Raw genomic sequence first — 27,865 nt, 5'->3', positions numbered from 1 at the left:
TTTTCTAGAGTTTCATGGAAACGGACTCAGGTATCCTTATGCCCACTGTCCTCTCCAGTACCACGTGCTCCCTCTTGTAGAAGGTCAAAGTAAGAACGGCTCGTGGCCTGACACCTCTCGCCTACAGGGAGAAGCTGAGGCCTCAGGCTTGAGGGTTGTTTTTCCTGAAGTTTCGGAAACAGAGGAGAGCAGCCCAGGGTGCGGTCTCTCATTTCTGTGTCTGCTTCCTCACTTCCCCCAGTTGGCCGCCCCATTTTGGCTTGAGGTTTCCTATCCCGCCTTATGATGAGCCCCTTTCTGAAGCCACCTAAACTATGCTTAGTCCTTTGCACCCATTTAATTTTTATTAAGTTTATTTTCGGAAACCTTTTTTAGCTACGTCTACCAAAGGATACGTCCCTTGAAAAAATTATGGGTGGAGAGAAGACAGGGCATGCTGAGAAAGGTGGTCTTAGAGGAGAGGTCAATGTGCACCATGCAATCAGCTTGCTGAGCAAGCCCGTCTATGTCTGGGGTCAGGCCAGGGGTCGGACCGGAGCCAGACAGGAGCTAAAGCTTGAGCCCCTCAGCACCACCCTGCTGAGGCAATAACCAGCCCCAACACTGGGGCCCAGCTAAGTGGGGTTTTTACATTTCCTGGCTTTGCAAATGAAAAAGGTGGTGGTAGCCAGGGAGTGGAAATGAGGCTGAAATGAATCAAGTCCTATCTGAAGACATGAATAGAATCATTAAAAATGCATGGGTTTTAGAGCCAGAAAGACCCTAGCAATCCTAACTTCCTGTATGAACTTAGGCAAGCATTTTACCTGAGCCTCAGTTTCTTCATCTGTAAAATGGGGCTTGTAACATCTACCTCAAGGGATTGTAACAAGTAACAAATGAGCTCAGATAACATAAAATGTTTTAACAAATGCTGGGAGTCTTTGAACAAAAAGGAAAAAGAAAACCCCACAAAGTTTTCTGATCACTTTCAGGCTGCATGTTTGCCTTTCAGGGTAGAAAAGTCTTTAAAATACAGGATGGATTTAAGACAAATACCTCAGAGATGGACACTGCTGCTCAAATGCACTTGCTCCCTGGGATCTTGAGATGTTGCAACACACTTGGTGAATTCCAGAGATGCAAAATCTGAGTTGGGGGGGGGGGGGTTGTCCACAAACATTTTGATCAATTCTACATTTCTCCAACAATGATGGACACAAATTATCTGCTTTGCACACGTACATCATCTTTCTTGCTGTTGTCACAAAGTAGATGAAGACGCTGAGGTTGTTGATGCCAATTCTCTGCCATGAGCAGAGGGTCCTGTCCAGAGTAAAGTCCTGGTCATCAGGAGAGGGTAATGGATCTCAGGCCAATAGTCTCTGGGAACCCTAATAAAGTCAGCATATTCAAGGGGCTTCAGTCCTGTCCTTTGTTAGAATAAGGCAGCCTGGGGGAGGGGTGCTGTTAAAGATCTTATGTGAGGAGTGGGTCTTCCATCCCCTGACTGGGTGAGACAGACAAGTTAGAAGGTTCTAGAATGTCAGCTGGAAGGATATGGGAATTGTTTTACAGAAGAGAAGACCAAAGGTCAGAAATGAAGCCATCTACCTCAAGTCACACAGCTGTTAAGTCAAAAAGAAGCTGCTAAAAACCCATGTGGTCCTGGTGGGGTTGAGAGCTCTCAAGCTATATAATGTGGATGTAGGTTCAAATCCTAGCCCCATTATGTGTAAATCTTGTGATTTCAGCAAGCCATTAACCTGTCTACTTGTCTTACTTGTCATATCTGTGAAATGGGAATAATAAAAATACTTAAGAGGGTGACCTTGAGGATTGAATTAGGTGATGTTTCTGGAAGGGTTATAAACACGCTAGTAATTTTGAAATATATTTTATTAGTAGTAGTAAATGAAAGGCATGGTGATTACCTTCTGCAGAGTGATTCTAGAGACAGTGAGTGGGATCTAAATCAGAGGTCGGCAAACCATAGCCCGTTGGCCAATTTTGGTGGCTGCCTGTTTTTAATAATTAATTTGATAAAGTATTTTAAATAAAGTATTATTGGCACTCAGCCACATTCGTTCCTTTATGCATTATCCCTTGTTGTTTTCTTTCTCTAACAGTAGAGTGGACTTGTTGTGACAGAGACCTGGCCCACAAAGCATAAATGTTTAATTTTTTTTTAATGTTTGTTTATTTCTGAGACAGAGACAGAGCATGAGTGGAGGAGGGGCAGAGAGAGACAGAGACACAGAATCCAAAGCAGGCTCCAGGCTCTGAGCTGTCAGCACAGAACCCAAGGCGGGGCTCGAACTCACAAATCGTGAGATCATGACCTGAGCCGAAATCGGATGCCTAACCGACTGAGCCACCCAGGCGCCCCAAAGCATAAACGTTTATAGAGTTTGCTGACCTCTGGTCTAAACGATCAACATATTCTACTTGTGCCCATCCCTTCAGTGGCTTGGACCCATATCGAAATCTTGCTGTTTAGTCTGGTTTTCTCTTTTGATCTCCAGATTCTTGAATCCAGCAGCCTCCTGCATCTCTACTTGGCTGTCTCATGGGCATCTCAAGTTCAACTCAAGTTCCAAAGTAAACCCACCCTCTCTCTGCTCAAGCATGCTGTCCTGTCTAGTTCCCCAAATTAGGAATGCGGGGGTTGTCCTTGGTTATGTCCTTGTCCTCACCTCCCACTTCCCTTCAGTCTTAACGGTCTCCTGATTTTGTCTTTTAAATATTTCTGGGCACCCAGCCCACCTCTCTACCCTGGCCGACATGGTCCTCAGAGGGGCCCTTCCCATCTCCTAACTGCATGACTCCAACGCCTTGGGGTTGGACTTGCCTCTGACTGTTATGTCCAAGAGACAGACAGATTATTTTCTGTTTTATATGGTTCTTTGGTTTAAGGCTCTGTTGTTTCATTGTATTTAAAAACAGAATAATAACAATAATTCCAAATACATGTATTCTACTTCCAAAGCTGACAAAGCACTTTCATGGTCATGATTATTGATGCTGGGGCAGCCTGGGGAAGGAGCTGTTATAGCTAATTACCCATATTTATCCACGTGAGGGACCAGGATACAAAGGGGTTACGTGCTTGCCTAAGGTCACCAGCTTTGAAACCATAATCCAGACCTAAGTCCCTGACTCTATGCACTTCTTTCTTTCTTCTTACAAAGCTTGTGTTTTTATTTTTTTATTTTTTTAAAAGATTCTTCCACCTAAAGCATCTGAAGTTCAGCTTTCTTTTCCCTTGAACACTAGAAATCCATGAGGTAGTATTTTACATGTCTTGGATTCCCACTATGAAGATCGGTATTAAAAACATGACAACGACTTATTATTTATGGCAATATCTATTGTTACTAAGGGAGACAGACCAAACAATTCCCCATTGTTACAGATGCAACTTCGATTTGACAGCTGGGAAAGTCTGATAGGCAGTTTATTTACTTAGCCATTTAACCAAATAAATGTTTTCATTTTCCTTTCATCTCCTCAAAAGCTAACATTTCGCCCTTAAAACTGCTCCAGAAACACATCAGTGAAGTATAAATTACCTGCCATTCCCACACCAGCCATTACAATATTATTTTGGTTCTTTTTCTTTTTTCCCCCCCTGTTGACCCAGTCTTTCAAAGACACGGGATTGTCCCAGACGGGAGGGTAAGGGGAAAAATGAAATAACTGAAGATATTTCCCTTTATTGCTAAAACAGAACTGGTGTTTGAGATTGGTACTGAAGCTTCCACCTGCGAGGGCTGAGTCCGTTTGTTCTCTCTTATTATGGTGTGACGGTGTGATATGGCTTTCACTTATTAACAGATGTTACCCCCACCTACTAAGAACCGTGTGGGTATTTCTAATCAGAAGCAGCTGGAGATAAAATGCAAGGGTGATAAGAAGGACAAGACTCCTCCTTTCCAACTGTACAAAAACAGAGGGGAAAATAGAGCCACGGATGTAACTTTCTCTTCATAGTGTCCCTTCTCCAAATGTCTGGAAAGGCACTAAGCTGGTGCAGTAAGTAGATTTCTAATTGCGCAGATGAGCGGATGTGACAGGGGAGGAAAGATCACATGCAGCTTGTATTGCTGTTGATGGAGGGGCCCAGAAAGGCTCATGTGGACTTCAACTGTGGGTGTCTTAGGGGATATGTCTGCAAGGCTGGCATCAGCCTCTTGGCTTGGGATTCTCAACAGGCAATTGTGATAATGCCAAGTGGAGTGTTCAAAGGGAGAAAACTGTTTCATTGAAGATTACAGTCCAGCCCTTTTGGGGTTGGGAGCTATTTATTATAATTTATATGTGAATGTAAGCCTGCTTACTTTTTGGAAGTGAGAGGTGGCCTGTGAGCCCCCAGCTGGCATCATTCTGATTATGGGACTAGGGAAGCCAGAGAACTAAGAAATCACATTTTCCCATGGCATGGGGTTCTGGATGGAGCATCAAACATGGAATAGACTGAAGCCCCAAGACACAGTTCAGCTTGTTGGACTGTCTCAAGCTGAGCGGGCTCATAAAGATGAGGGTTTGATACATTGATCTGCAAATGGTGTAAGTCATCTTTGTTTTCTAGAAGAACTTCAATTTTAGGATGATGTTAGCTGTTATACTGACGAATGGCTCTTGTCACCTCTGGTTCATTCATCAAATTTTTCAGAAAGGTTGAGCACGTGAAATAAAACATACACAAGGGGGTAGAAAACCTCTTGGGGAATCTTTCCAAGCCATCCACCCATAATCCTCAGCTCTCCTCTTTCCTGGAACATTGACTTTGCCTTACATTCACCAGCTTCCCAAAGAGCTTTGCAAGGCTGAATTTTTAGACGGGTATTTTGCATGGCATATGTGTTATTATATGCTACTGTACTGGTATAAAATGTAGCAAAATATACAGCATGTTGAGCTCTTTCATCATAAAATCTATTAACAAAATGCACTTCCCAAACACTGTTTTAGCTTTCAATAACTGTCAAAATAACTTACATGCGAACTGAGGATTTTGAGCCTCAGCACCGAGTTATGAATGGTGAAAACTATTTACCATTTTAATGGTGCTGACCACGCTGTTCAGGACTAAGGAAAGGAACTCTGTGGGTACAGCCTTGCAGTCCTACACATTTGTGGAAAACTAGGCAGGTATCTGAAAATCGAACACATTCGTCAAGGAGCGACCTGAGAAACCACGTCTGGGCAACGAGGTGTACTTCTGTCTCCTGAGAAGGTTTGCTTCGTCAGCTCCTCTTTCTTGGGACCAAATCAGATGTATTGAGATTCAAGTGCCAGAAGCCACTTCTAGTGAATGTAAGGACACTTCTCTCAAAGTAGCTGCTGATGGAATCTGAAGTGGTTCAGTAGCAAACCACATGCTGTAGCACAGGTGCAAACAGCAGTGCGTCAAGCAAATGCTATGTGTCTCTGAGCTTCGCATTTTGCCTTTACGTTAGGAAGGGCGAGGGGGTCCCTTGTGGCAACACTAAATGGGCTGCTGTGAGCTTACGTCTCAGTCTCATTCCAAGGCTTGTTCTTGCTTCTTCGCCTGGTTTCACCGGATGTTTGGTTGGTGACCTCTTTAGGTCTGTGGAGTGTAGGCAGATGCAGGGACACTTTGTTTCAAAGGTTAAAGCATTTGGATCCCACTGCAGTGAGAAATTATCAGGGTGGGCAGGATGCGTCCATCTCAGAATACTGATGCTTTCAGAAACTGAATCCGTGTTAATATTGACCATGCCTCATTCTATCACCGCCATCCACTCAGAACATATCATTACTAAAAGAATGGGACCAATCCCCACTCCTCACCCTAACCCCTACCTAGCAGTATACGTCAAAGGTCATGCATCCATGAGGAAGAACAAGATGGCAAATAGACACGACGCAGGGAGAAAGGGTGCAAACATCAGGAATACGCTCAGGCAGGGAGAAAGGGTGCAAACATCAGGAATATGCTCAGGCAGGGAGAAAGGGTGCAAACATCAGGGACGTGACTTCAGCAATGGAGAACAAGCAAAACAGAAAGCAGATAGCTTAAGGGTGAAGGAGATAAAAAGAACAGATACCTACCCAGACCTGTGCTATCTAGCTACTGGCCTGTGGACTTATATTATCACCACTGGGCTCCCCACTGGGCTCCCCAAATGGATCACTGTTGGATGAGGCCTGTGATCCATCAGGCTAGAACACAAGAAGATAACACTTTTTTTTTTTCTTTTCAACAAGAGAAGGCATTAGACAGCTGGACACATTTTCATGCACACGTATAATCAGTTATTTTCAAGGAGGCAGCACCTGCGGTTAGCGGGTGCCACACCCACAAACTCGAGGGAAGGACTTCATGAAAGGAACATGGCTTTCAGCTGCTCATTTGAACATGAAAGAAAACCCTTCTCGCACCCCGCCTAGAACATGAGAGTCTATGCAGGGCTCCTCGCCCACTGTCCGTTTCAGATACAGAGGTCTTAATCTTAAGGAACAACAAAACCAGAAAGAACAAGGTGGTCACTTACAGCTTCTTGCTCTTCGCTTTTGCTGGGACTTTCAAAGCCCTCCTCGAAGATGTCGTCTGTGGTAGGATCGCTGGCATGGGATGCAGATGATTTGGACGGAGAGCTCTGTCTAGGGGCTGGGGTTGGAGCTACACAGAGACCATGCACAGAGAGGGAACATCATTAAGTGTCTGGCTGCAACCATTTACATTCCACAGGGGCCTCAGGGATCGGTTTATATTCGAGTCAAATCCAGCACTCTGCTTTCTATCCTAAGTCAGGTCGGTTGAACAAGCGAACATCTCCTCTGTATGTATTTATCCTGGCCCTCTCACACACCTGATGATCAGGTAGGAGCAGGTGCATATGGGCGGGTCAGGCAGTGGTTCTCAAGGAATGGTCCCTGGCTCAGCAGCAGTAGCATATCTGGGAACTTGCCAGAAATGCACATTCTTAGGCCCCCACCCCAGACCTACTGGTTCTGAACCTACTGGTTCTGAACCTACTGGTTCAGAAACTCTGCATTTCTACACACTCCAGGTGATAAGCACCGACCAGATTTTTCTTTCTTCTCTCTTCCTTACCGTCATGCATTTATTTCAATAATAAATAGACTGGAGGATGGTGATGCCCATGTATCGAGTGCCCTCTATGTGTCAGATGTGGCCAGAAACTTCACAGACAGGATCTCCAACCCTCCCAAAGCCTCTTTGAGGTAGGAGTTATCCTGATTTTACGGATAAGGGAAGTGAGGGTGCTAAATTGCTCAAGGCCACACAGTTGGTGAATGGTAGAACCTCACACGCGGCAGGTATTTGATAAACACGTGTTGCACGAAGATAGCCTCAGTGAGGTGGGGGGATGGATGGAGCTGCTGGCAGGTTGACAACTAGCACTTTACTTCTCACTGCGTAAGGCTCTGCGCTTTCTGTCCCAGCCTTCCCACGTTTTCCTCATCTCACTTGTTCCAGAGGTTCTAACAAATATGCCAGTTGAAGCCATTCTTCTTTCAGCAATTTCTAATTTCGCCTGGAAAACACCAGTCACTGGCTCAGCCCCAAATGAGGAAGTGGTTATGGCTTGATTTAGTAGCTAAATTCCAAATGACACGGATAAGGCCTCCCTACCATAACTGCCCAGAATTTACTAAATCTGGCTGTTTGTCAGATAGTGATTCTCAAACTTGGTGAGTGCCTTTTGCCTTGATGGATATGATGCTCTTTACTTTGTGCCAGCAAGCTGGGCACCGCATTCACGGCATTCTCTAATGCGAATGCTGCAAAGTGCTGTTTAGCTATTGTTCTTTTCTGATGAAGACACTGAAGCTCAGAGAGGTGAAGTGACTTTCTCAGAGTGAAGAGCGCCACGAAACAGGAGTGCTGGGATTCAACATGGGTCGGTCTCTGCTGTGCGGCCAACTGTGTGCTCCATTTCCCTCTTTTTTTAATGTTTGTTCATTTTTGAGAGAGAGAGAGACAGAGCGTGAGTGGGGGGCAGGTCAAAGACAGTGGGACATGCAGAATCTGAAGCAGGCTCCAGGCTCTGAGCTGTCAGCACAGAGCCTGACGCGGGGCTCGAACTCACAAACGGCCAGATTATAACCTGAGCTGAAGTCAGACCGTGCGCTCTATCTCTAGTTGTGGTTTACTTTTGGTCCGACTGATCCTCCACTCAAAACATTCTGAAGGTGATGCTTCTGCATAAGAGGATATAAAGATTGGCTTCACTCTTTTCTTTGAAAGAAAACACTTTTTTTTTTAATTTAAAAGGAAATCTGTTTTGTTTTGTGAGACGATTATGGAGCAAACTAGTTGTAGTGAGTTTAAGTGAGATGAGCGATCTGGAAACACCCTGATGTGTGATAGCTGTTTAATACATGTTAGTGTAACTGGATTCTGAATTGTGTTTGGAAGTGGCTCATTGCTGACTAAAGGCTGAGAACCCAGGCTGAGCTGCTGTCTGAGAGGTAGACTGCTCCCACTTACCAGATGAAATTGATTGGAAGCATAATCAGGCATTTATTGACATGTCTCAGGCTGCAGAAGGTTTTCTAGAATACCTCTATAATCTACAAGAGTGGTTCTAAATTTGGGGCAATTTAAATCCTGGGGAATGTCTGGCAATATCTCGGGTCATCTTTGACTGTCATGACTAGGGGCAGAGGATGGGTGCTTCTGGAATCTAATGGGTGGAGGGCAAGGGTGTTGCTAAATGTCCTATGAGCACAGCACAGATCCCACATCAACGGATGATTTGGCCCAAAATACCAACAGAGTCAAGGTTGCAGAACCTTGCTCTAAAACACAACAGTAACTGAGCGGCCTGTTTCCTTCATTTCAATCTCTATGACCTTTCACAAATGTCTCCCACGGGCGAGATGCTATGCTAGCATTATGAGAAGGGTACAAATGATTAGGACACATTTCCTGTCCTCAAAGAATTGAAACTTTCGTTTTATTTGTGGCTGGCACACAAGCCTGTTGAAAGAGAGCGTTTGTCGTCAAGAGAAGCTTATTTATGCATGACTCTCATTCTTTGACCATTTCATTTTTTATTCATTATTCTTCATTGAAACCCTATGAGTTAGAGTTAATAGTGAGGCCCCTGCTATGTAGATCATATGGCCTGAGTGGAAGCGTGTTGTTTATACACACCGAAGACATTCCTTTTCAGAACAGCCTTCCAAACCTGGCTGAAATGACACTATCTAATTGTGTTAGCATTAGATTTTTTCGACAATTCACGATATTGGCCAAGCAGTGATCCATATCATCTATGACAGTAATGAAAACGCCAAACTCATTGTTCCATGAAACTTTTCTTTTCCCTTATCAATTGTCAAGGCACAGGCTGAATCGGCAGACACCTTTGCGAACGGTGTCGACCAAGCATATCCATGCTCAAGTGTGTCTGGATTCTGATTGGCTACATGGGTATGGTTTTCCGGATGCTTGCAGTAGAAAAGTGAGCTGGGACAGAATCACTGAATGCCTGAACTAGGAGGCACATGGCTCATCCAAGCCAACTCGCATATTTTACCCATGATATAGCTGAGGTGAAGAAGAAGAGTCATACGTTTACCCAAAGACACAGCTTGTGGTAGGAGAGCCAAGGTTTGGAACCCTGGTCAGGATTCTGCAGAAAACCACTCACTATGCAACAATAATGGTGATAAAAAGACTTTAAACTCCGTGAGGTATACAATGCTTCAGTAACTGTACCACTGAATCCTTTTAATATCCCTTAGCCTAAGAGAGATGAGGCAATTGAGGCTCATGGAAATAAAATCACTCGCCCATAGGCACAAAACTACAAAGTGATCAACCTGGTCCTTGGTTCCCAGTCTAGAGGTTTCTGCAAGGCTACCGATTTTTCTCTTTGCCTACCCAAAGCCTTAAGCCCAAATCTGACTTCTACTATACTAGTTGGACGAGACTTACAGCTGCTCTTTCTCTCCAAGTTTTCTCTTGATCTTAATTTTCTGTTCTAATTTTTTGTCCTTGTCCCCCAAACATCTGCGGTTCCCATTCACCCTGCATTTCCATTTCAGGAATCTGTGTGTCATAAGCAGGGATCATGAGCGAATGGATGTGAACAAATAAAACTTGAGCAGCAGAGTGACATGGTAGAAAAGCGACAGGTTTGTATTCGATGCTCCCCTTCTGCCTACCCTCCTGTTTTTGAACTTCACTATATTGGCCAAAAAGGTCTAACAAAACCTGTAATAAGCACTGTTATGAGTATAAAAGTAATCAAAGCCATTATACAAAGTAGGTATGTATATTATTGTTGGTACCTCGTACCGGGCAGCTATTATTATTGTTAGTAGTGATGTAAACAAGGAAGCCTGCTGCATGGGAACCGAAAGGAGTTCACTGACTCCAGAAGCAAGGCGTCGCTCTCACTGGATTTATGTTTCCAAAGACAGGCACTCACGTGAGTTGGTTGATGGCGTGGTAGAAGTCACGGGGGTCAAATTCAACTGGGAGATGTCAAAGTCGTCACAGTCATCTGTATCCTGTGCCACCCCGACTTTGTTGAAGTAACTGGAGAAGGCCTCTGAGGTACAGGTGAGGGAGGGTTGGTCGGGTTTGCGGGAGGGCACGGGTGGAGGCTGGGCCATCTGGAAATCCTTAAACATCTCTTTCCCCATTTTCTGCCTGGGCTTCTCGGTCTGTGGACTTGACCTGGTGGAGTCACCCGTGGTTGGGACGGTCGCAAGCGGGGTGAGGGGACCTTGGAACATGGCGGCTGGCAAAGGCATAACAGTTTGTGCGGGCATGAAGGCGGCTGGCGGAAACTGCCCGGCCACAGCTGGCCAGGGCTGCTGAGTGGCAGGGAAGAGACCCGGCTGGCCCCATGCGATGGGCTGAGCCCCCGGCATCACCTGAGCGACTGGTGGCTGAGCACCCATGGCGATCTGCTGTTGGACGAGGGGCTGCTGGCCCCAGAAGGATGGGAGGACAGCGCCCATTGCAACATAACCTGGAAGGGGGTAGAAGAATAGTCAGGCACCCTAGGAAAGAACAATCCATGGATTCAAGGGATAAGCAGAAAGATAACTGAACAACCATTAAGTGTCAGGCTATGTGCAAGGGACTGGAGACACAAAGATGAGTGAGACAGAAGCCTCTACTCTCAGGGAGCGTTCTGTCTAGAGCAATGGTCAGGGGAAACTTCTCCGGGGAGGCGATTCATAAGTGGAAACCAGAATGTAGTGAGGAGCAAGCCAGGCAGACATCTGGGGGATAATGACAATATTGCTAGAATTGCTAAAGATTTCTGACACCAGAGCCTGGAGAGCCGGTGTGTCCCATGGGAAAAGGCAGACAACTGGACATCAGGCACATGTGGGTTTCAATCTTGCCTCCCCTTCTTCCTAGGCCTGGGACATTCTCAATCGCGCCAGTTCTCTAAGCTAAAAGTCAGGCTCCTTGTTGGAAAGCCAGGTAGGAAGATCTTCCTTCCAGGCATCGAAGCCGTGTGCCAGGGGAAGAACCAGAGTGTCAGTTTGCGAGGCATGGGTTAAAATTCAGACAGCCACTTCTTATCTCTGAAATTTAGGGAGTGCTCACAAGCTCTCTAGGGCTCTGCCTCCTTATCTGAAAAGGGGACGTTAAATACCTTCTGTCACACAGGTCTGGTTTACAGATAAATGGAGATGATGTATGTGAGGTGGAGTCCTACACCAGACACAGAGTGAGCATTTGGTAAATGTTAGCAGTTAGTAGTATTTGAATCAGATAAAGCCTTTGAAGTACTCAATTCCTTGCCTGTATACAGCAGCCATGCAATAAATGGTAGCTACAGGTATTATTACACACGATTTCTGTGTTATGATGATGATGTCAATTTTAGGTGACTGTCTACTCGGGGGCACCTCATACAGTGGCATATGTTGGGTACTGCGAAACTCCAGGGTGTCCACTCACGTAGGTTGCCATGAGAATTGTTGGCCGTACTAAGTCCTTTCAGGTGAGATATAACCATTTTAAAAGCAGCACAACTGATACGTTCACATGAACAAAAGTAACATGAATCATTTCCGCTTAGAAATGACTGTAACATTCTAGGTACAGCATTAGATAGATGCTTTACATCTTCACAAAATCCTCGCAGGGGAGGTGTTCTTATTATCTCTATTTTAGGGATAAGGAAATCGGTGCTCAGAGAGGGAAAGTACTGTGTTTGGGGTCACACGGTCAGTGCCAAGTGGGATCAGGATCTGAACTGAGGTCGTCCATCCCCGAAGCTAATGTTCTTCCCTCTGTACCACAGTGCCCCACGCAGACGGCCAAGACCAATTTCTGATCTTCGCACGGTCAGTACACCTGGTACAGTCACCCAGGGTTTCGGCAAAGTGTGGGCAGGCCCAGAGAAACTCCCATGTGCTTCCGGTGGTCCCTGCCCTTCTCAGGGGGCCCAGGGGTCATATGCATGTGCCGCTGAGCCTTGAAGACAGATTCCCCGGCCAGGCGGAGTAGAGGATGGAGACGCCGACTTGGCCTGACTTCTCAAAACCAGCCTTTTCATGGCTGTCAGAAGGAGTTTGCAGGTGTGCAGCAGTGAGGCCAGGAAAGGAGGAGTGGATGCAGGGTATCCTAGCAACTTCCAAAGGGAAGGCAGGCAGGCGCTGTGGTGCTGGTCGGGTCATGGGTGATGTCAATGACCCTGGGGAGCCCAGAGAAATCGCGTGCAGAGGGCGTCACTCACGGTCCACCCTCAGATCCCTTCAATGATGAATAAGGAATGGGAGCGGCATTGAAAGTCTAGCCATTTCCTTGTAAGGTGACAGGAGGTGCCAGAGAGTCAGAGACAGGAAACATGGGCTTCTTGCTGATTAATCCAGCAGTGTGCAATGCACTTATGGAGCATCAAGGAGCAACACAGACAATATCCTTATGAGATCCCCTGAGCCCTAGCGCACTGAACTAAGAGGGGTGAAGACACAATGACGTTGACACTCCAAACCTGACAGTCGCTTACGTTGATTTTCACCTCACCTATCACCTAATAAGGCTGTGACTTAAGCCCACCAACAGACTAAGAATTCTGCAAGTGTGTTTCTTACTTTCTGATTTATTTGGTGGGGCCCAGGGGTTCTCAGTTGGAGGGCTACCATCCCTTAGGAGGTGACCAGGATATCTGGGGCGTGTATTTGGGTGTCAGGGCAATTGGCTAGAGGGAGACACTACCCGCATTTAAGAGGCGGCGAGCGTAGATATCCTACAATGTCTGAGACCAACGTGTGCAAGTTATACCACAGTGTATCTTACAACTGAGTATGGACTGGACTTTGAATTACGTGGAAAGGCAAAGTTTCATTGCACAGTTTTCTAGGAAGGTCACAACTGTGTACTCTGAGGGCAGACTGTATTTTGTTTTGTTTGAAACACTGTTAAGAGCTGCTCCCCATTTGGGAAAGCTGTGGTCCCGACAGAAACACTTCTCCTGGTGTTTGAGCCAACACCACGTTCATGCATCTGTCTGCACCTGCAGTGCCTCTCTTTATAGGTATGCACACCAGGCCACTTAGTAGGACATCTAGTGTGCTCGGACCTGGGCATTCTCCGTATTCAGATACGTACCTTTTTATTATAAGTTAGCTTTTGAAAAGTTCCTCCTTATAATGCAGGCATCATATTGACTTTTTAAAAAGCTGTGTAGGTAAGTTATATTATCGATGAATTTCAAGAATTTGAAGGTGACATTACAAATATTTGTCATAAAAAGGGGGCACTGGGTCTGACATGGGGGAGACATGGATCTTTCAACTACCTCAAACTTGCTGCCCATTTATTTTTAAATGTTTATTTATTTTTGAGAGGGAGAGAGAGAGAGAGAGAGAAGGTGGACAGAGGATCCCAAGTGGTCTCTGCACCAACAGCAGAGAGCCTAACGCGGGGCTCAAACTAATGAACCATGAGACCATGAGCTGAGCCGAAGTCGGACACTTAACGGACTGAGCCACGAGGGCGCCACTTGATGGCCATTTTGATGAAGGGATGGAAGGTTTCAGCCTCCAGCCAGGCTATTTTTTAGTTTGCTTCTGCTCCGCCCCCCTCGTTGCCCCTGGAGGACTGTTCTAAAATGCAAATACAGTGCTTCATTGTCTTGAGTATAAGGTTCAGATGCCTTAGCTTGGCTCAGGAGCCTTTAGGGGTCAGTCCCCTTTCCCACCTCTCCATCCCATTTTCACGGGTACCTTTCCCCACAGCACCTGCAAACAAAACTCCACCTGCTCTCTCTCATCTCTGCTGGTGCTTCTGCCAGGAAAGCCACCCCCTCCTTCATGTGGCTACTCCTTACGTGCTCTCTGAGAACCAGTTCAGCATCACCTGTGCTGGGCGCTTTCCCTGCTCTGGGGATTCAGCTGGTTCTCCTCCTCTGGGCTTCCGCAGTCCTCAGTGTTCACCTCCGTTATGGCACTTGTCACACTGTGTTGTTATCGCCCAGTTACTCTGTCCTCCCTCATTAGACAAGAAACCACCTGCTGGCAGGAACCCTTTATTTTCTCTCTCCACCTCCTCTGTGTCTACCACAGTTGTGGGCCACATCGATGGCCCCCTAAATGCTGGAGACTGGAGAAAGTCTCTTTATAAAGGTGAATGAGTTACAGTGGAATAAATGCCTCCACTGCATTTTTCCAAGTGTACAATTAAACTCCAAGATCTGTAAGTACTGTGATCTCTAAAGATTCTACTGTCGGTGGCAGGTTTTTCTTTCACTCTGTCTTTTTTTTTTTCCCCCACAAGGAACCAACAGATGGGCTGTGTACACTTTTCTGGAGAGAGCTATTAGCATGTCTCCCTGGCTTCATGCCATCTGCTTCAGACCAAAGTACAATATTCAAAAGAAAAAAAAAAAGCAGCACGGGGTAATTGGGTATCATGTTTGGGAACTCGCAGGTCTGACTTGTTTCTCCTGGAGGGGGGTGGTCTCTGCAGCCTGGGCTGTCCCCAAATCTGTGAGCTAAGGCTCTCAGGCCACATGGCATTGTGCATGCCCGACGGCACACCTCGGTAGCAGGACTGTGGTAGCAGTGGACCTGGGGAGCCACTTGGTGTGTGCCACGGCAGCCACTTAACTGCTTAGTAACATTTAGTCATTAATGTTCGACAGTGGAGGGAGGAGGGGCCACGGAGCATCTGTTTATGCCACGGAGTGCAGATCAATCATAAATCTCCTTACTGTGAAGTGAAAGGAAACACCTGCATTACTGCCTTCCAGTTAGATTTTTAAGAAGTGTTGAAAATTGCAATTTACAACCAGATGCTTGCACCTGGGGATACCTCATTATTTGGATTAAAAAAAAAAAAAAACAGACTAAAATATGGGAAAAATACAGGAAACGAAGGTACGCCCTGAACATTTATGCAGAACTTGTATGGTGATGCTTATTTACATCAGCACAATCGTTCGTTCATTCATTCATTCGTTCATTCATTCATTCATTTATTCATTCATTCATTCATTCATTCAAAAGTAGCCCTATTGGATGCTAAGCACTATTTCAGTCTCTGGAGATGCAGTGAAGAACAAAACAGTTAAAAAAACATCCTTGCCCTCATGGAGCTTACTGATCCTAGCAACAAGCCTCTGGCATAGCTGTTTTCAGTATCTCTTTACCCCATACACGAGAAACTGCAGCTTGCTGAGGGGAGGGCTTGTGGCAGCTGTCACAGAGCAGGGGGTGGGGGCCAGGGCCAGGGCTCCTAATGGACAGGCTAGCAAACGTGCTGACTGCTTACTCATGTCAACGCTGCCAGGCACTGTTTTCAACGTTCTAGTACATGTATTAACTTGTGCAGTCGACCAGCTCTGTAAGGTGGAATTACCGTCCCCATTTTACAGACAGGTTCCCTGAGGCTCAGAAGACATTTAGCTGAGTATTGCACAGCTGGCTAGTGGCAGGGCCTGTATTCAGACACGGTACATTCTCTGAGCCCCCAGGCCAGCTCTGCCACACACAGGAGGCCAAAGACCTAAACTTTATTGCTGGGATGTTTTTCTAAATGTTCCAAAAAGGTAAATGAAAAAAATATAGGTTGGACAAGACATTTTCTTCTGCTTTAGACATGAATAATAATAATAATAATAATAATAGCAAAAACAGCTGCATTTCCATGTGAAGCATTAGGATGCTAATAAGTTTCAAGGCGCTTAACTTTATTTTCTCACTTAATTCTCAAGATACTGTTGCAAGGCAAGTGTTATTTTCAATTCAGGTATAAAGATGAAGAAACTCTGGCTCTGACACATTAAGTAATTCGCTCAGGAGTCTAACACATAAATAGACGAGCCAAGATTCAAACGCAGCCCATCTATTGTCCTGCATACCATAGTTCATGTCCCCGGCTCCCTACCACTGGCTGGACAATGAGGGACAGGCAGATGGAGACCCAATGTCTGCAGAGATTTTTTCTTTAGGGCGAGTTAAAGGAGGAAAAGGCTGACAGGTGACCACCAACTGAAGTCTATTTTTGTTCCTCAGCATATCTGAAGCAGAAGCAGGCACTTCAAGAAGCAAAAATGTGCTCACTGAAATTAATTTTGCACTTCCATTCTAAAAATTGAAAATTGGAACATAATCTATTAATTTTATATTATTTTATTTTATTTTGTTTTTATTTTAGCAGCTGTAGAAACTGAATCTGGATGTGATGTGGCTTGTCCATAGTTTGCAACACGGCTGGTCAATTAGCAAGTTGAAAACCCAGGTCTTCAAGGCCCTAATGTGACACAGGCTCAGGAGGAGGCCCAGAGCAGTCCTGTGCAAGACCTGGGCAGGTCCTTAGGTGCTTTTACTGAAACATTAGGGTCGGAAGACGTGTGATTGCATTTTGTCCCACTCTCACTTACACAGAGGGGAATGGAGACTCCTTGACTAGAATACTCTGCACCCTGACATCTTCTTGGCTTCCTCCCTCACCCCTTCTAGTCTGCTCACATCTCACCTTTGCATGAGCCCCACCTGACCATAACCAACCTCCATTTACACCTGCTCTCCACATGCTCCAAAGCTCCCACACTTCACTCAACATTTTCTTCTGCCTGCACCACTTACCGTTTTTGAACATATTACATAAGTTACTTATTTTTATGTTGTTGCCTGTTTCCCCAGTAGAAAGGAAGCTCTCTGGAGGCAGGACCTGTGTCTGGTGCATTCACTGACATACCCCAGGCACCTAGAACAGGGCCCGGCTCATGTCGGCACTCAGTGAATGTTTGTGGAGTGAACATTTCTGCCAGTTTGTTAGTTTGGGGCCTAAAGTTCCTATCACCTGTTCCAGCACATCTTCACGGATCAAACAATGAGGATGAAGCATGGGGATTCTCGACATAGGAAGGCGATACATTTCTTACGGAAAATTGTTACTCTTATTTAAGATAACATATTCTATTACACTATTCCCAAGGAAATTTTAATATCTATTTGAGGTAAGGAACTAGTCATCACCACAGTCCCATTTTAGAGAGGAGTATAAGAGATTTGATTGGGAAGCTGGTCAATTCAATATGTTTCCGGGTTACTTGCATATTCTACATTTTAAGTTAGTACCAATCTCTGTTGCTTCTGAAAATTTCATACAACGACCTCTGGGCTCATGGGGAATAACTGTAACTATTTCATAAGAGACTGTGAATTTTTACTTCACTTTGAGTAGCAGCAAGGTTCACATTCGGTGGCAAGAATTTGCTTCTAACACTATATAATTAAAATTATTTACAGAAAAAAACGCAAGAAGATTTGTATTTGAAAATATTCAGGCTCTATTTGCCATATCTAAGAATGAACTAGAAAGCTGAAGCCACCCAGATGTCAAATATGTAGCTAAAGAAGGAAAAAAAGTCTTTAAGGCTCTCATGTATGTAAAGAGCAGAATATCATCTCTGGCCACATTCAAGTATACTGCCCTGGCTACGTGGAGTGCCTGTTGCCATGGAAACAAATTAAGGTGTCTGAGGTCCCACCAGTTCATACCATACCTACAATACTGTTCCTATATATATAAATCTTACCCTGTTGTAAAAGTAGTATATATATTTTAGAGAATGTTTGGAAAACAGAACAAATACTTTCAAAATCACTAAGAGCTCCATCACCGTCCCAATTCACTGTTGGCAGTTTTCTCTGCCCCTCAGTGTCCTGTATACATGGAGAACCTCCTGGTTCTTGAGTCTCTACCAAATGAGGCAGACACCTATCAATCAGATCTCAAGAGGTCTGTGGAGAGCTAATATCCCTCACCTGCCACTTTCCTCTTTCTGGCTGAGATGGATAGGAGGAAATGAACTTGTACTGATTTGCACGGCTCTGTGTGCAGAGGGCTCCCTAGCGCTACATACGTGAATCACCTAGAAGCTTGACCTTTCCAGGTGAATTCATCTACAGCAGACTACAGATTTGTAAACACTCCCTCAGCCCCCACTGGCAGCCTCTCAATGTCACTTAGAGAGACCGGTGGTTCCACAGGTGTTCTGGCATGATCTGGCAGCTGTTCAAGTCAACCCTTTCTCTTTCTTGATGAGTGGAGGCCGAAGGAAAGGAAGCAGGTGGAAGACAGCTTACCTGAGGGTACAGCAGCAGTGCCGAAAGGTACAGAACTAAACATGTCTGCACTCGCCGGGAGTGTCTGAGATGAAGACGGGATAAAGGCATCACCTGGAGTTGCAGGAGTCTGTCAGACAGAGAGAGGCAGAAGGTGCATGAGGCTCCCAGGAACCCTGGTGCAGCGGCCATCAAGGATGGGGAGCAGCAGGTGCAGGAAATAAGGGGCAGGGGATGCTGCAGAAGCAAGCCACGGTCCAAGCCACGTATATGGTATGCAGACCACGAGGTGGTTGTACGTAGCAACCACAGAACAGGAAAAATGATACCTACCTATAGAGCAACTGTGATAATTAAGTGGGACCATGCATTTAAGTCAATGAATGCTGAAGCAATAGCAGGTGATCAGCAAAGAGTGGTCAGTACCATGACCCTTTAGTGTGAGACCCTGCCCCCTGCGGGTATTTTCAGCCCATCACATTACTCCATAATATCTGGCTTTCATCCTTTAGGGGTGGTCAATTTAAATTGACACGCGTCCACTCAGGACCTACTATGCGTCTCGTTCGGGGCTTGTCACTTAATACACGATAAATAAACAACTTGTCTAAATGAACAATCAAGCTTAGCGACTAGAGCAGAGATCCTTGTGTGCTGGTGCCTTTTCAGAATTCTGCCTGAATCTCCACGTGTAAAGAGAAGTAAACATTTTCAAGAAGATGATAAAAAAAAAAGAAGAAACAAAAACAAAAGCAAAAAAACAACAAAAAAACCACCACAACAACAATGCCTAAGGAGGTGCAAATGCTCAAGTGCCCAGCCTATGCTGGCATCCGAGAGAGGTCTGGCGCATGAGCTGCTGGCTAAGGTGAGGTGTGCTGAAATAAATCAAATAAATCAAGTAAATCAAAGGGGTACTGAGGGGTACTGAAAGAAAAGCATCAGCCCTCAGGGTTTTAAAGGTCCATGCCCATTTGCTGCAGCCTTTTGCCTACAAAGTATGCCTATTCCATGCCATGACATCCTTATTTTTCTTTTCCCCTTGGAATAGACTGGGGCAAGCAATTAATCCTGAAACCACAGCAATTAGACAAGGCCATTTTTAGAGCAGCAGACCGGGGGAGGAATGGCATTGTTCTGAGGATTCTTAAATACCCATTTGTAACGCACTTGGGTTCGGGGCCAGAAACATAGCCATGAGCTGCTGCAGTAAGCACTTTTGAACACAATCAACGCCCTGCTGTTTCCCACACGTGACCCTGGGCGAGTCACATGTCCTTTCTGGGACTCAGTTTGCTCATCTGTAAAATGAAGGGAGGTTAGAAGATCTCTTCAGACCTTTCTGGCTCCACGGCTTGAGTCTCTAAGTGCCCAAGATGCAGCTGTTGCCCCTGGGATGGAGGAGAGGAGCTCCTGGAGACAGGAGCTGCTGTCCCCACTGTCACGGCTGCTCTGGACATCAGGTATCGGGAGCAAGGCAGCTGTGTCTAGAGTCCCAGGCGGCAGCTGTGGGCAGCAGAGTCTCGTGCCATCTGTCCTCAGTCATGAGGGTACATACAGCCTCTTCTCTGAGACACATCTTGCCAATGAACCATAGCACCATCCCTCCGGCTGTACGACCGAGCAGCACCCAGAGGAGCTGCCCCCTCCCAGCGGCTGCTGCTGGTGCAGCTGTGGCCGACTGCCTTCTGCCCACCTCCCACTTCCGGTGAGCGGGCAGGGGAGGCTCTGGAGGGGCCATCTCAGCTCTATTCTTTGCTATGGCCACAGGGTTGCCTTTGAATGCAACCGGTTCTCAAAGCACTGGGATTCCATTTTGCTTAGGTTTTCATTTTCAAATTAGGGTTCCCAGCAGTCTCTGTCCCGTTGTAAGCAGTGACAAGCAATGGGAGACACACCCTGGCTGAAACTAGAGCTGGGACTCCAAAGCTTCATGAGAAGCTCCAGGAAGCAAGAAGGCTGGTGGGAAGTGGAGGGGCGGGGGATGAAAAGAAGAGGCAGAGCCGATAAAGGAAGAGACAGGAAAAGACAGAAAGGGCCAGGGCAGAAGGTGCTTCTTTTACTGGGCTGACCACCGGGCTGTGCGGGCTCTGGGTTGGCGCTGACAAATGCCTCACTGTGTGTGCAGTCCTGTGGCCTTTCTTGCCCGTATTTCAACTAGAGCATGTGCCCCGTGCAGGCAGGGACTCATCCCGCTGACGCTGATGTCTTTCTCCACTGCCCCGCAGGGCAGCAAGTACACGCGGGGGTGGGGGGGGGGTCCTGTAATCGCTGATGCATGGTTTCACTTATTTCTCCAAATAGACGCATGTATCATAATTCCTTTAAAAAGCAGCAGAGGAAATTGAGGTTTAGAAATGCTGGTTTTTCCAAACCACACAGCTAGAAAGAATCAGAGCTGGAACCCACCTGTGGCCCTCTTTTACCCAAAGCTCATATTCTCCTCACCATGCAGCTGAAGGAGGGAAGGGAAGGGAAGGGAAGGGAAGGGAAGGGAAGGGAAGGGAAGGGACGGGACGGAGGGCTGAGCAGCTGTGCATACTTACAGGGGGAGAGGTTATATCAGGAGGGGTGGACATGTCCCCAAAAAGTTCTAGTTGGGTCACAGCCTGAAAAGATAAAAAGAGAATGATGTCACCACAAGGGAAGCCAATGCTGCCGGGTGCTGCTTTAAAATGGTATGACATTTTCCATCGCGGCTATATCAACAGTAAATCCAGCTGGTCATTACAATACCTCATGACCCTAAAGACAATGTCTGGGACACAGCCAGAATCAATTCCTGCTTCAGGGTGTCCGGCAGTTTATCTGGGGCTAGTTAAGGAGATTCAGGCTTAGCACCTCCCATTACCAGTAAATACCACCTCACGCTGACCTCCCATCAAGTGCAATGCTCTCCCTCTTCTCCAGGAGATAAAGGCAAGAAGGCAGTACCCTCAGTGCTTGTCTTTTATGAGTGCACACACGTACAAAGTGCCTTCGATGTGCTAAGGATAGTGAGACATGATTTTGTGACCACTTCTCAGCAAATGTTCCCCCAAACGCTAACCTGAGAGGTACAAATCATCATCCCCATTTTTACTGATGACTCAGCTGAGTCTCACAGAGGTGACCCCGGGGTCACCCAGGGCCAGGACTTGAATTTTCTGCATATAGAGCATGCGGTCAAATGACGGTCCCTGAAAGAGTCAGCCTTTAGGATAAAAAATGTAGTTGGAAGAAAAGAAAACATATCATTTAATACCAGGAAGGGCATCGAAAACAGCCCAGTATATACACTATTAATCATTGCTACCAACTCCATCACTGTAGACACTGTATCATCTATATCCCCATCCATCATACAGGAGTGTCTGAGCAAGGCCAGCCACAGCGGCAGAAGAAACCCTTTAAGATATGCTTGGAAATTAATCTGCATACACTTCCAGCTTCAGAGACCGTAGGGAGTCTGTGGCCAGGAACCACACGGCCTGCCTTAAAGTATACAATCATATGCTTTGTGCAAAACCTGCCCACTGAGGAAAAAACTCTTTTGGCTTCTCTCTGGATTTTAAGTGATAGTGACTGAGGGACCTAAAAACATCACTCAACAGAAAGGACAGGAAGAGTCTGCCTGCCTGCCATGCAGGAAGCCCGCACTTGAATTCTTCTGTAACCAGGCATGGCTAGGTCTCTACACTTAGTACAAAAAAGGATAGTTCTCTCCTACTGACGAGTGAGTGGGCTCTGGGCATTGGGAAAGGCCCCACATCTGGAGGTATATTCACTTCCAACATCTGCAACTCCACAGAGCTGTAGTTCCCTCATCTGGATGGCAGAGATGATAATATCTCCTTTGCGGATTTATTGACAATACTATTGACAAGACTTTGTTTGAAGTCTGTCTAAGCCTGGTTAAAAAGGTACATCGGGGCACCTGGGTGGCTCAGTCGGTTAAGCCGTCTGACTTCAGCTCAGGTCATGATCTTGTGACTCATGGGTTTGAGCCCCACGTCGGGCTCTGTGCTGACAGTTCAGAGCCTGGAGCCTGCTTCCGATTCTGTGTCTCCCTCTCTCTTTCTGTTCCTCCCCCACTCGCGCTCTGTCTCTTCCTCTCTCTCTCAAAAATAAAGATTAAAAAAAAAGGTACAAAAGGCTCTTTTTGCTGAAAGCAGCTTAGATCGGTTAATGTACTTTCAATTCTTCCCTTTAAGCTTTCAGACAGAATAATGGTGCTGGGCACATAGTAGGGCCCTACACACACACTCATCTCCTTCCCAACGACACAGTGCTTTGTCCATACACACTAAACACCTGTTGGGCGCTGGGAGCTGTGAACAGAATGATGAGAAATGCCAAGTCCCAGACTGCAGGGAGTTTGCAGTCTGGTGGGATGTTCCAAGGAAGTAGGTAATTTCAAGGTAATGTGTCAGGGATGGTGACAGGGGTCTCTGTGGGAGAGCAGAGAAAGGGAATCAGCTAGCTTTTGGCAAAGAAGCTTAAGGAGGGTTTTCTAAAGGGAACAGACCCCATCTGAATGAGAAAGGATAATCCAGGCAGGTGAAAGTATATGAGCAGAAAAGGAGAGGGGCCTGGGAGGTGTGAGCAGGTGGGCAGCAAAGCAATTTGTACGGAGTGTGAGAACGGAGAGCAGCAGGAAAGAGGCCAGCGAAGTGGACAGGACAGGGGTAACGTTGTGGTGGGACCAGACCCGGCCAGACTCTAGACACTTGCTTGTCTCCGGGAAAGAGGCTTTAGCATGTTTACAATATTTTATGTTATTTGGCGAAACTATGCCAATCCTTATGTTCCCTCCCAGATTCAATAAAGAAATACTTGTGTTTAATCAATTCAAATGAAGCTTCTGGGCTTCCTCACAATTGGGGCTCAATGCTTTTAAAATGGCCTACAACTATTTTCAGTGGTAGGAAAATAATAAAATGAAGTTAATAATTAAGTCACACAATTTACATTTCAAATGTGTTTGAACTCGTGGCACACTTTTACTAACATCATAAATATAATTTATTGGCTAATTTTCTCCTTAAGCACAACTTTTAAAATAACCTTCAGTCTTGAGATATAGACTTTCCTCTTGCCAGATGATTTTCACTCAAGGATTAAATGAGAAAAACATGCAGGGGCATAAAACATAGATTGTTATTTCATTCCATTGGATTTGCTGTTTAAATAGAAACTTGAGTTAATTAAATTTTATAGAAAAGGGGGATTCTTATGGCCATAAAATTAAAAATAATTCTAATAACCATATGTGATTGAGATCTGGAATCATATCTATTTTCACCGCCCCCCCCCCGCCATGTTAGCCCCAGTCCTTTTTATTTGTAACCTAACAAACCATGTTCCATCTGATAATATTGTTGTAATTAATCATTTTAATGACCTCAAGAGAATTAAAACTAACCATTCACATTTGTAAAACATTTTATAGTTTATAATACATTTTCCAATACATGACCATCATGTTTGACGCTCAGTGAGCCCCGTGGTGTTGCACTTTGCACGTAAGCTGAGACCAGGAGGTGACACGACTCGTCTGTGATGTGGGAGTTAAAAGAAGCTAGGCTTGACCCACAGGCCACGCAATGCCTCGTTTGTCTGTCACTTGACAAGCCCTAGTTAGGTGGCATCCTAGATAATGGGAGTGTGGCCACAATGTTCTCTAACCAGAAGCTGCGGTTCCTAAAAGATCTGCCATGATGGACATCCGCCTAAGGGCTCTCAACTGGAAGGCCAGCTCAATATGCCCATTCCCCTTTCCATTACCAGCACTTTAGACATCTTCAGGTAGAGATGTGGCTGTCGACGGCAGATTCTGCGGTCTTCAGGTCCCGGGTATTTTCCAGGGTAAGCAGATTGATACTGGAAGCTGCCAAGCCCAGTGAAGGGGACAGGGATAACTCGGTTGTTGAGGAGGAAGCCCCTTGATATCTCCCGTGGGCCAGCTACTCCACAGCCATTCTTTGATATGAACAAGCAATGGTTTCCGAATAGTATCTAGAGTGCTGTGCCACTGCTGTTTCAAGATGAGTCCCCTGGTCCCTCATTCAACTAGACGGCTGCAAGCAGACTCCTAGGCCCCTCCTGCAGACAGATTCTGAAAGCGCCATTGATGAAGGCGGAGATGTCCTTGGCTGACCCCCAAAACACATTCTCACAGACACACTCCTTATGTTTTGGCATCAGGAGCTCCTTCATGCAGGAAAAGTTTGGAGCCCCTACTGTTCATCAGCTGCTGTACTGAGAGCAGGGGATATGGGCCTGCTCCCATCCCTACTCTCAGGGGCTGGTGGTTGTATGGAAAGACAAACCTATGGACAAAATCAGGGTGGTGTGATGGAGAGGACAGATACAGGGTCACAAAAGGAGGGGTCATCTCAGGCTCTTTGCACATGCTCTTCCTTTTACCGAGAACATTCAATTCCTTCCCCAATTGCCTTTCCCACCCATCCTTCCGGACACAAATTAGGGGATTCTTCTTTTTCTGGGCAGTGCTTCCTAACTCAGTTTGCACCCTGTCCCACCATCCAGAATGGCTTATGTGACACTCTTAGGTCAGGCAGGGATTTTCAACCTTGGATGTACTTGAGGGAAAATATTGATGCCTGGTTCCTACCTCTAGAGATTCTGAATTAGGTGAAGTACAGCCTTGTAACTGGGACTTTAAACTCTCTCCTGGTGATTCTAAGTGACAGCCACGGTTGAGGACCCCCTGTCCTACAGGCTTCCCAAACACCCTATTCTCAGGGGTGATAATATGCACTGGCCTATGTATCAACCGATCTGAACAAACATCGGCAGCAGACCAGTGCCCCAAGTCCAGGGTGTATCAACTGAACAGCAGCCTCGCCTGGTTTTTATTCAAGTGGGTGCACTTTGCACATCCTGTTTATGTGCCTGACCCCCTGCTATACTACATTGTACTACACTACACCAGGCTAACCTGCCCCGTCTTTCCTATGCTGTGCGGTGTGAGCTCCTTGAGGACAGAGTCTGTGCCCTCCTGCTCTACCGAACCTCTAGCATCTATCAGAGTTCCTGGGACATTCTGGGAGCTTGAAACATATTTATTGGATGAAAACAAGAGCGTGTCAGTTCCTCTGCAACACAAGCTCAGCACGCACACACGTATCAACATACACATGCCATCTGACCTCATCAAAGAGCTCACCTGTGAACATTAGACTAGACACCCCCGGAGCACAGCCGGCACCTGCCATTCACGCAGGCTGAATGAGAATATGGAAGGCATGAGAATGGCCAGAACGACCCTCATTTAACAAGAACCCGGAGGCCTTACCTTTGTTGCCTCTAAAATCTCATCAAAGTCGGTCGGCAGGTTTCTGTTCTGTAACCACAAGGCATGACTTATGAGCATGAAATGAACAATGGGATGATGACGTGGAATGGTTAACCGGGCAGGCCCTCTCCTTCTTACCGGGGTGGCCGCAGCAAACCGTTCTTCAAAATCCTCGAATGGATGGCCGTTCTGAAAGGGTAAGGGATGATGAATGAGGACGAAGAGCATGACACACAAATGGCATGGATTTATGAGTGAGGATGATGGCATCTGCAGTTACACCAGGCAGGAGCTGTGGCCAGTGTACTAGGAAAGCCCTGGACGTGTTCCCAGCAGAAGTGGGTGATACAACACGGGCCTGATTAGGAAATACAGCAAGGGTAAGTTTGTAGGTTTCAAGCCTATCTTCCTGCGATTACAGACATTACCCAGCCAGCCTCCATGGTTGGGGGGGTGGGGGGGCAGCGGATAAGAGCACGATGTTTAGGGGCGCCTGGGTGGCTCAGTCGGTTGAGCGTCCGACTTTAGCTCAGGTCACGATCTCGCGGTTCGTGAGTTCGAGCCCTGCGTCGGGCTCTGGGCTGATGGCTCAGAGCCTGGAGCCTGCTTCCGATTCTGTGTCTCCCTCTCTCTCTGCCCCTCCCCCATTCATGCTCTGTCTCTCTCTGTCTCAAAAATAAATAAACATTAAAAAAAAAAATTAAAAAAAAAAAGAGCACGATGTTTACGCTCAACATTTTGGTTTTACAAATTAAAAATACTACCATGTGCTTTAGTCAAACTCTTTGGAGCAGTCTGTGACCAGCTGGTTTTGTAAGTGCCCTGCTGCATGTTGCCCCTATGCTTGAAATGCTCTTCTTCTCACCTCTGCAAGCTCAAAGCCCAGCTGGAAGGCCACCTCTTCCATGAAGCTTTCCTTGATCCTCTGAGCTGAAAATCATCAGAGGGATGGGACATCCGTTGCGCTTCCTGGAGCAGGGACCAAGCTGTATTTATTCCTGAATCCTGGCTGCTCACAGAGGAAGTGGCACATAGCCATGCTCAAGAATACAGGAATGAATGCACGTTGTAGAAGTAGCTGGCAGGTGACCAAATCTAATCGTTTTGTTAATTTTCTCATTTTACTGTTTACGATTATTGAGAATTTGGCTAAACCACCTGATACTGCTGCAATGGCATTCATTTATGTGGCTCAGCTGCAGGGGCCTTGAAGGGACACGAGCCTCTCCCATGAGGCTATGAGGCAGGATCTAGATAAACACCCTGCAGAGTCACAAGTAATTCTAAGCTCCTGGAATGCCTCCCTCAGTAGCCTTGTGGTTGGCAGTCTCTCGGGCTTCCCAAGGCCTTAAGGTCCCTGTAGAGCTTACCAAAACCTTGCTCTTTTTGGTGCAAATGGACCACTCTGGCCTCAGTCCAGGGAACCCAAAGCACTTCACTGTGGGTCTTAATAAAGGCACGTGTCTTCGGTCCTGCCCTGCTTTCTCTACCTGCCCCCTGCCTCGACCTTTCCCAAGTGATCTCCCGAGGTGCGCTATGTACCTCCTCCAGGACCTATAGTAATAAACTTCTCTAGTACAATTTCCTTTCAGTCTTTTGTTGTTCTCTCACCATCTGATACCTTGGTGGTCTGCTAAACAAATATTAATTACCAAAGTCGCAGTGATAATATATATTATAGATAATATACATAACATCTATTATATATATGTTTTTAATCATCATGTTTTGGCCACTATGTACAAGCTAATTACGTTTTGGATGGTATCCAAGTAGTGCAGCATTAATATAAATCTGACAATATTAACACTGAAATGGAGTTATTATGCATGAACAGAAAGAACTGAATCATTTCCCACTTTGGAGGAGAGCTTCCTGTTGGCAATGAAGGAGTGGAGAAACCATCCCCCATAATCATCTCCACCCTGTCTGCAGAAAAGGTGACTGTTAGGTCAGTCAGCCCCATTTACAGAGAAGCAGGGCCAAAGACCCAATGTGGCCGTGCCTACCACAGCCACCACCACTTCTGTCCTC

The 27,865-nt window shown here is 46.1% G+C and overlaps 1 protein-coding gene across 2 annotated transcripts in view; it reads right to left on the bottom strand.

The window, feature by feature from the left end:
* The window catches only part of DAB1 (DAB adaptor protein 1), a 406,172-nt gene that overhangs the window by 8,305 nt on the left and 370,002 nt on the right, over positions 1-27,865 (bottom strand). Inside the window, exons 10-16 of one of the 2 annotated variants that reach the window (XM_049617084.1) lie at positions 25,970-26,020; positions 25,832-25,879; positions 21,078-21,140; positions 18,553-18,661; positions 10,416-10,964; positions 6,501-6,628; positions 6,058-6,168 (exon numbers count right to left, since the gene is read on the bottom strand). In XM_049617084.1, coding sequence (XP_049473041.1) covers positions 6,073-6,168; positions 6,501-6,628; positions 10,416-10,964; positions 18,553-18,661; positions 21,078-21,140; positions 25,832-25,879; positions 25,970-26,020 — 1,044 coding nt within the window. In that variant the 3' untranslated portion in view covers positions 6,058-6,072. The remainder of the gene's footprint in view (positions 1-6,057; positions 6,169-6,500; positions 6,629-10,415; positions 10,965-18,552; positions 18,662-21,077; positions 21,141-25,831; positions 25,880-25,969; positions 26,021-27,865) is intronic. The other variant, XM_049617083.1, reaches the window with a different exon arrangement.

This window comes from Panthera uncia, assembly GCF_023721935.1.
Source record: "Panthera uncia isolate 11264 chromosome C1 unlocalized genomic scaffold, Puncia_PCG_1.0 HiC_scaffold_4, whole genome shotgun sequence".
In the NCBI taxonomy this organism is placed as follows: Eukaryota; Metazoa; Chordata; class Mammalia; order Carnivora; family Felidae; genus Panthera; species Panthera uncia.
The sequence above is the reverse complement of the archived record's forward strand: the minus strand, read 5'-3'. Positions and strand labels throughout refer to the sequence as shown.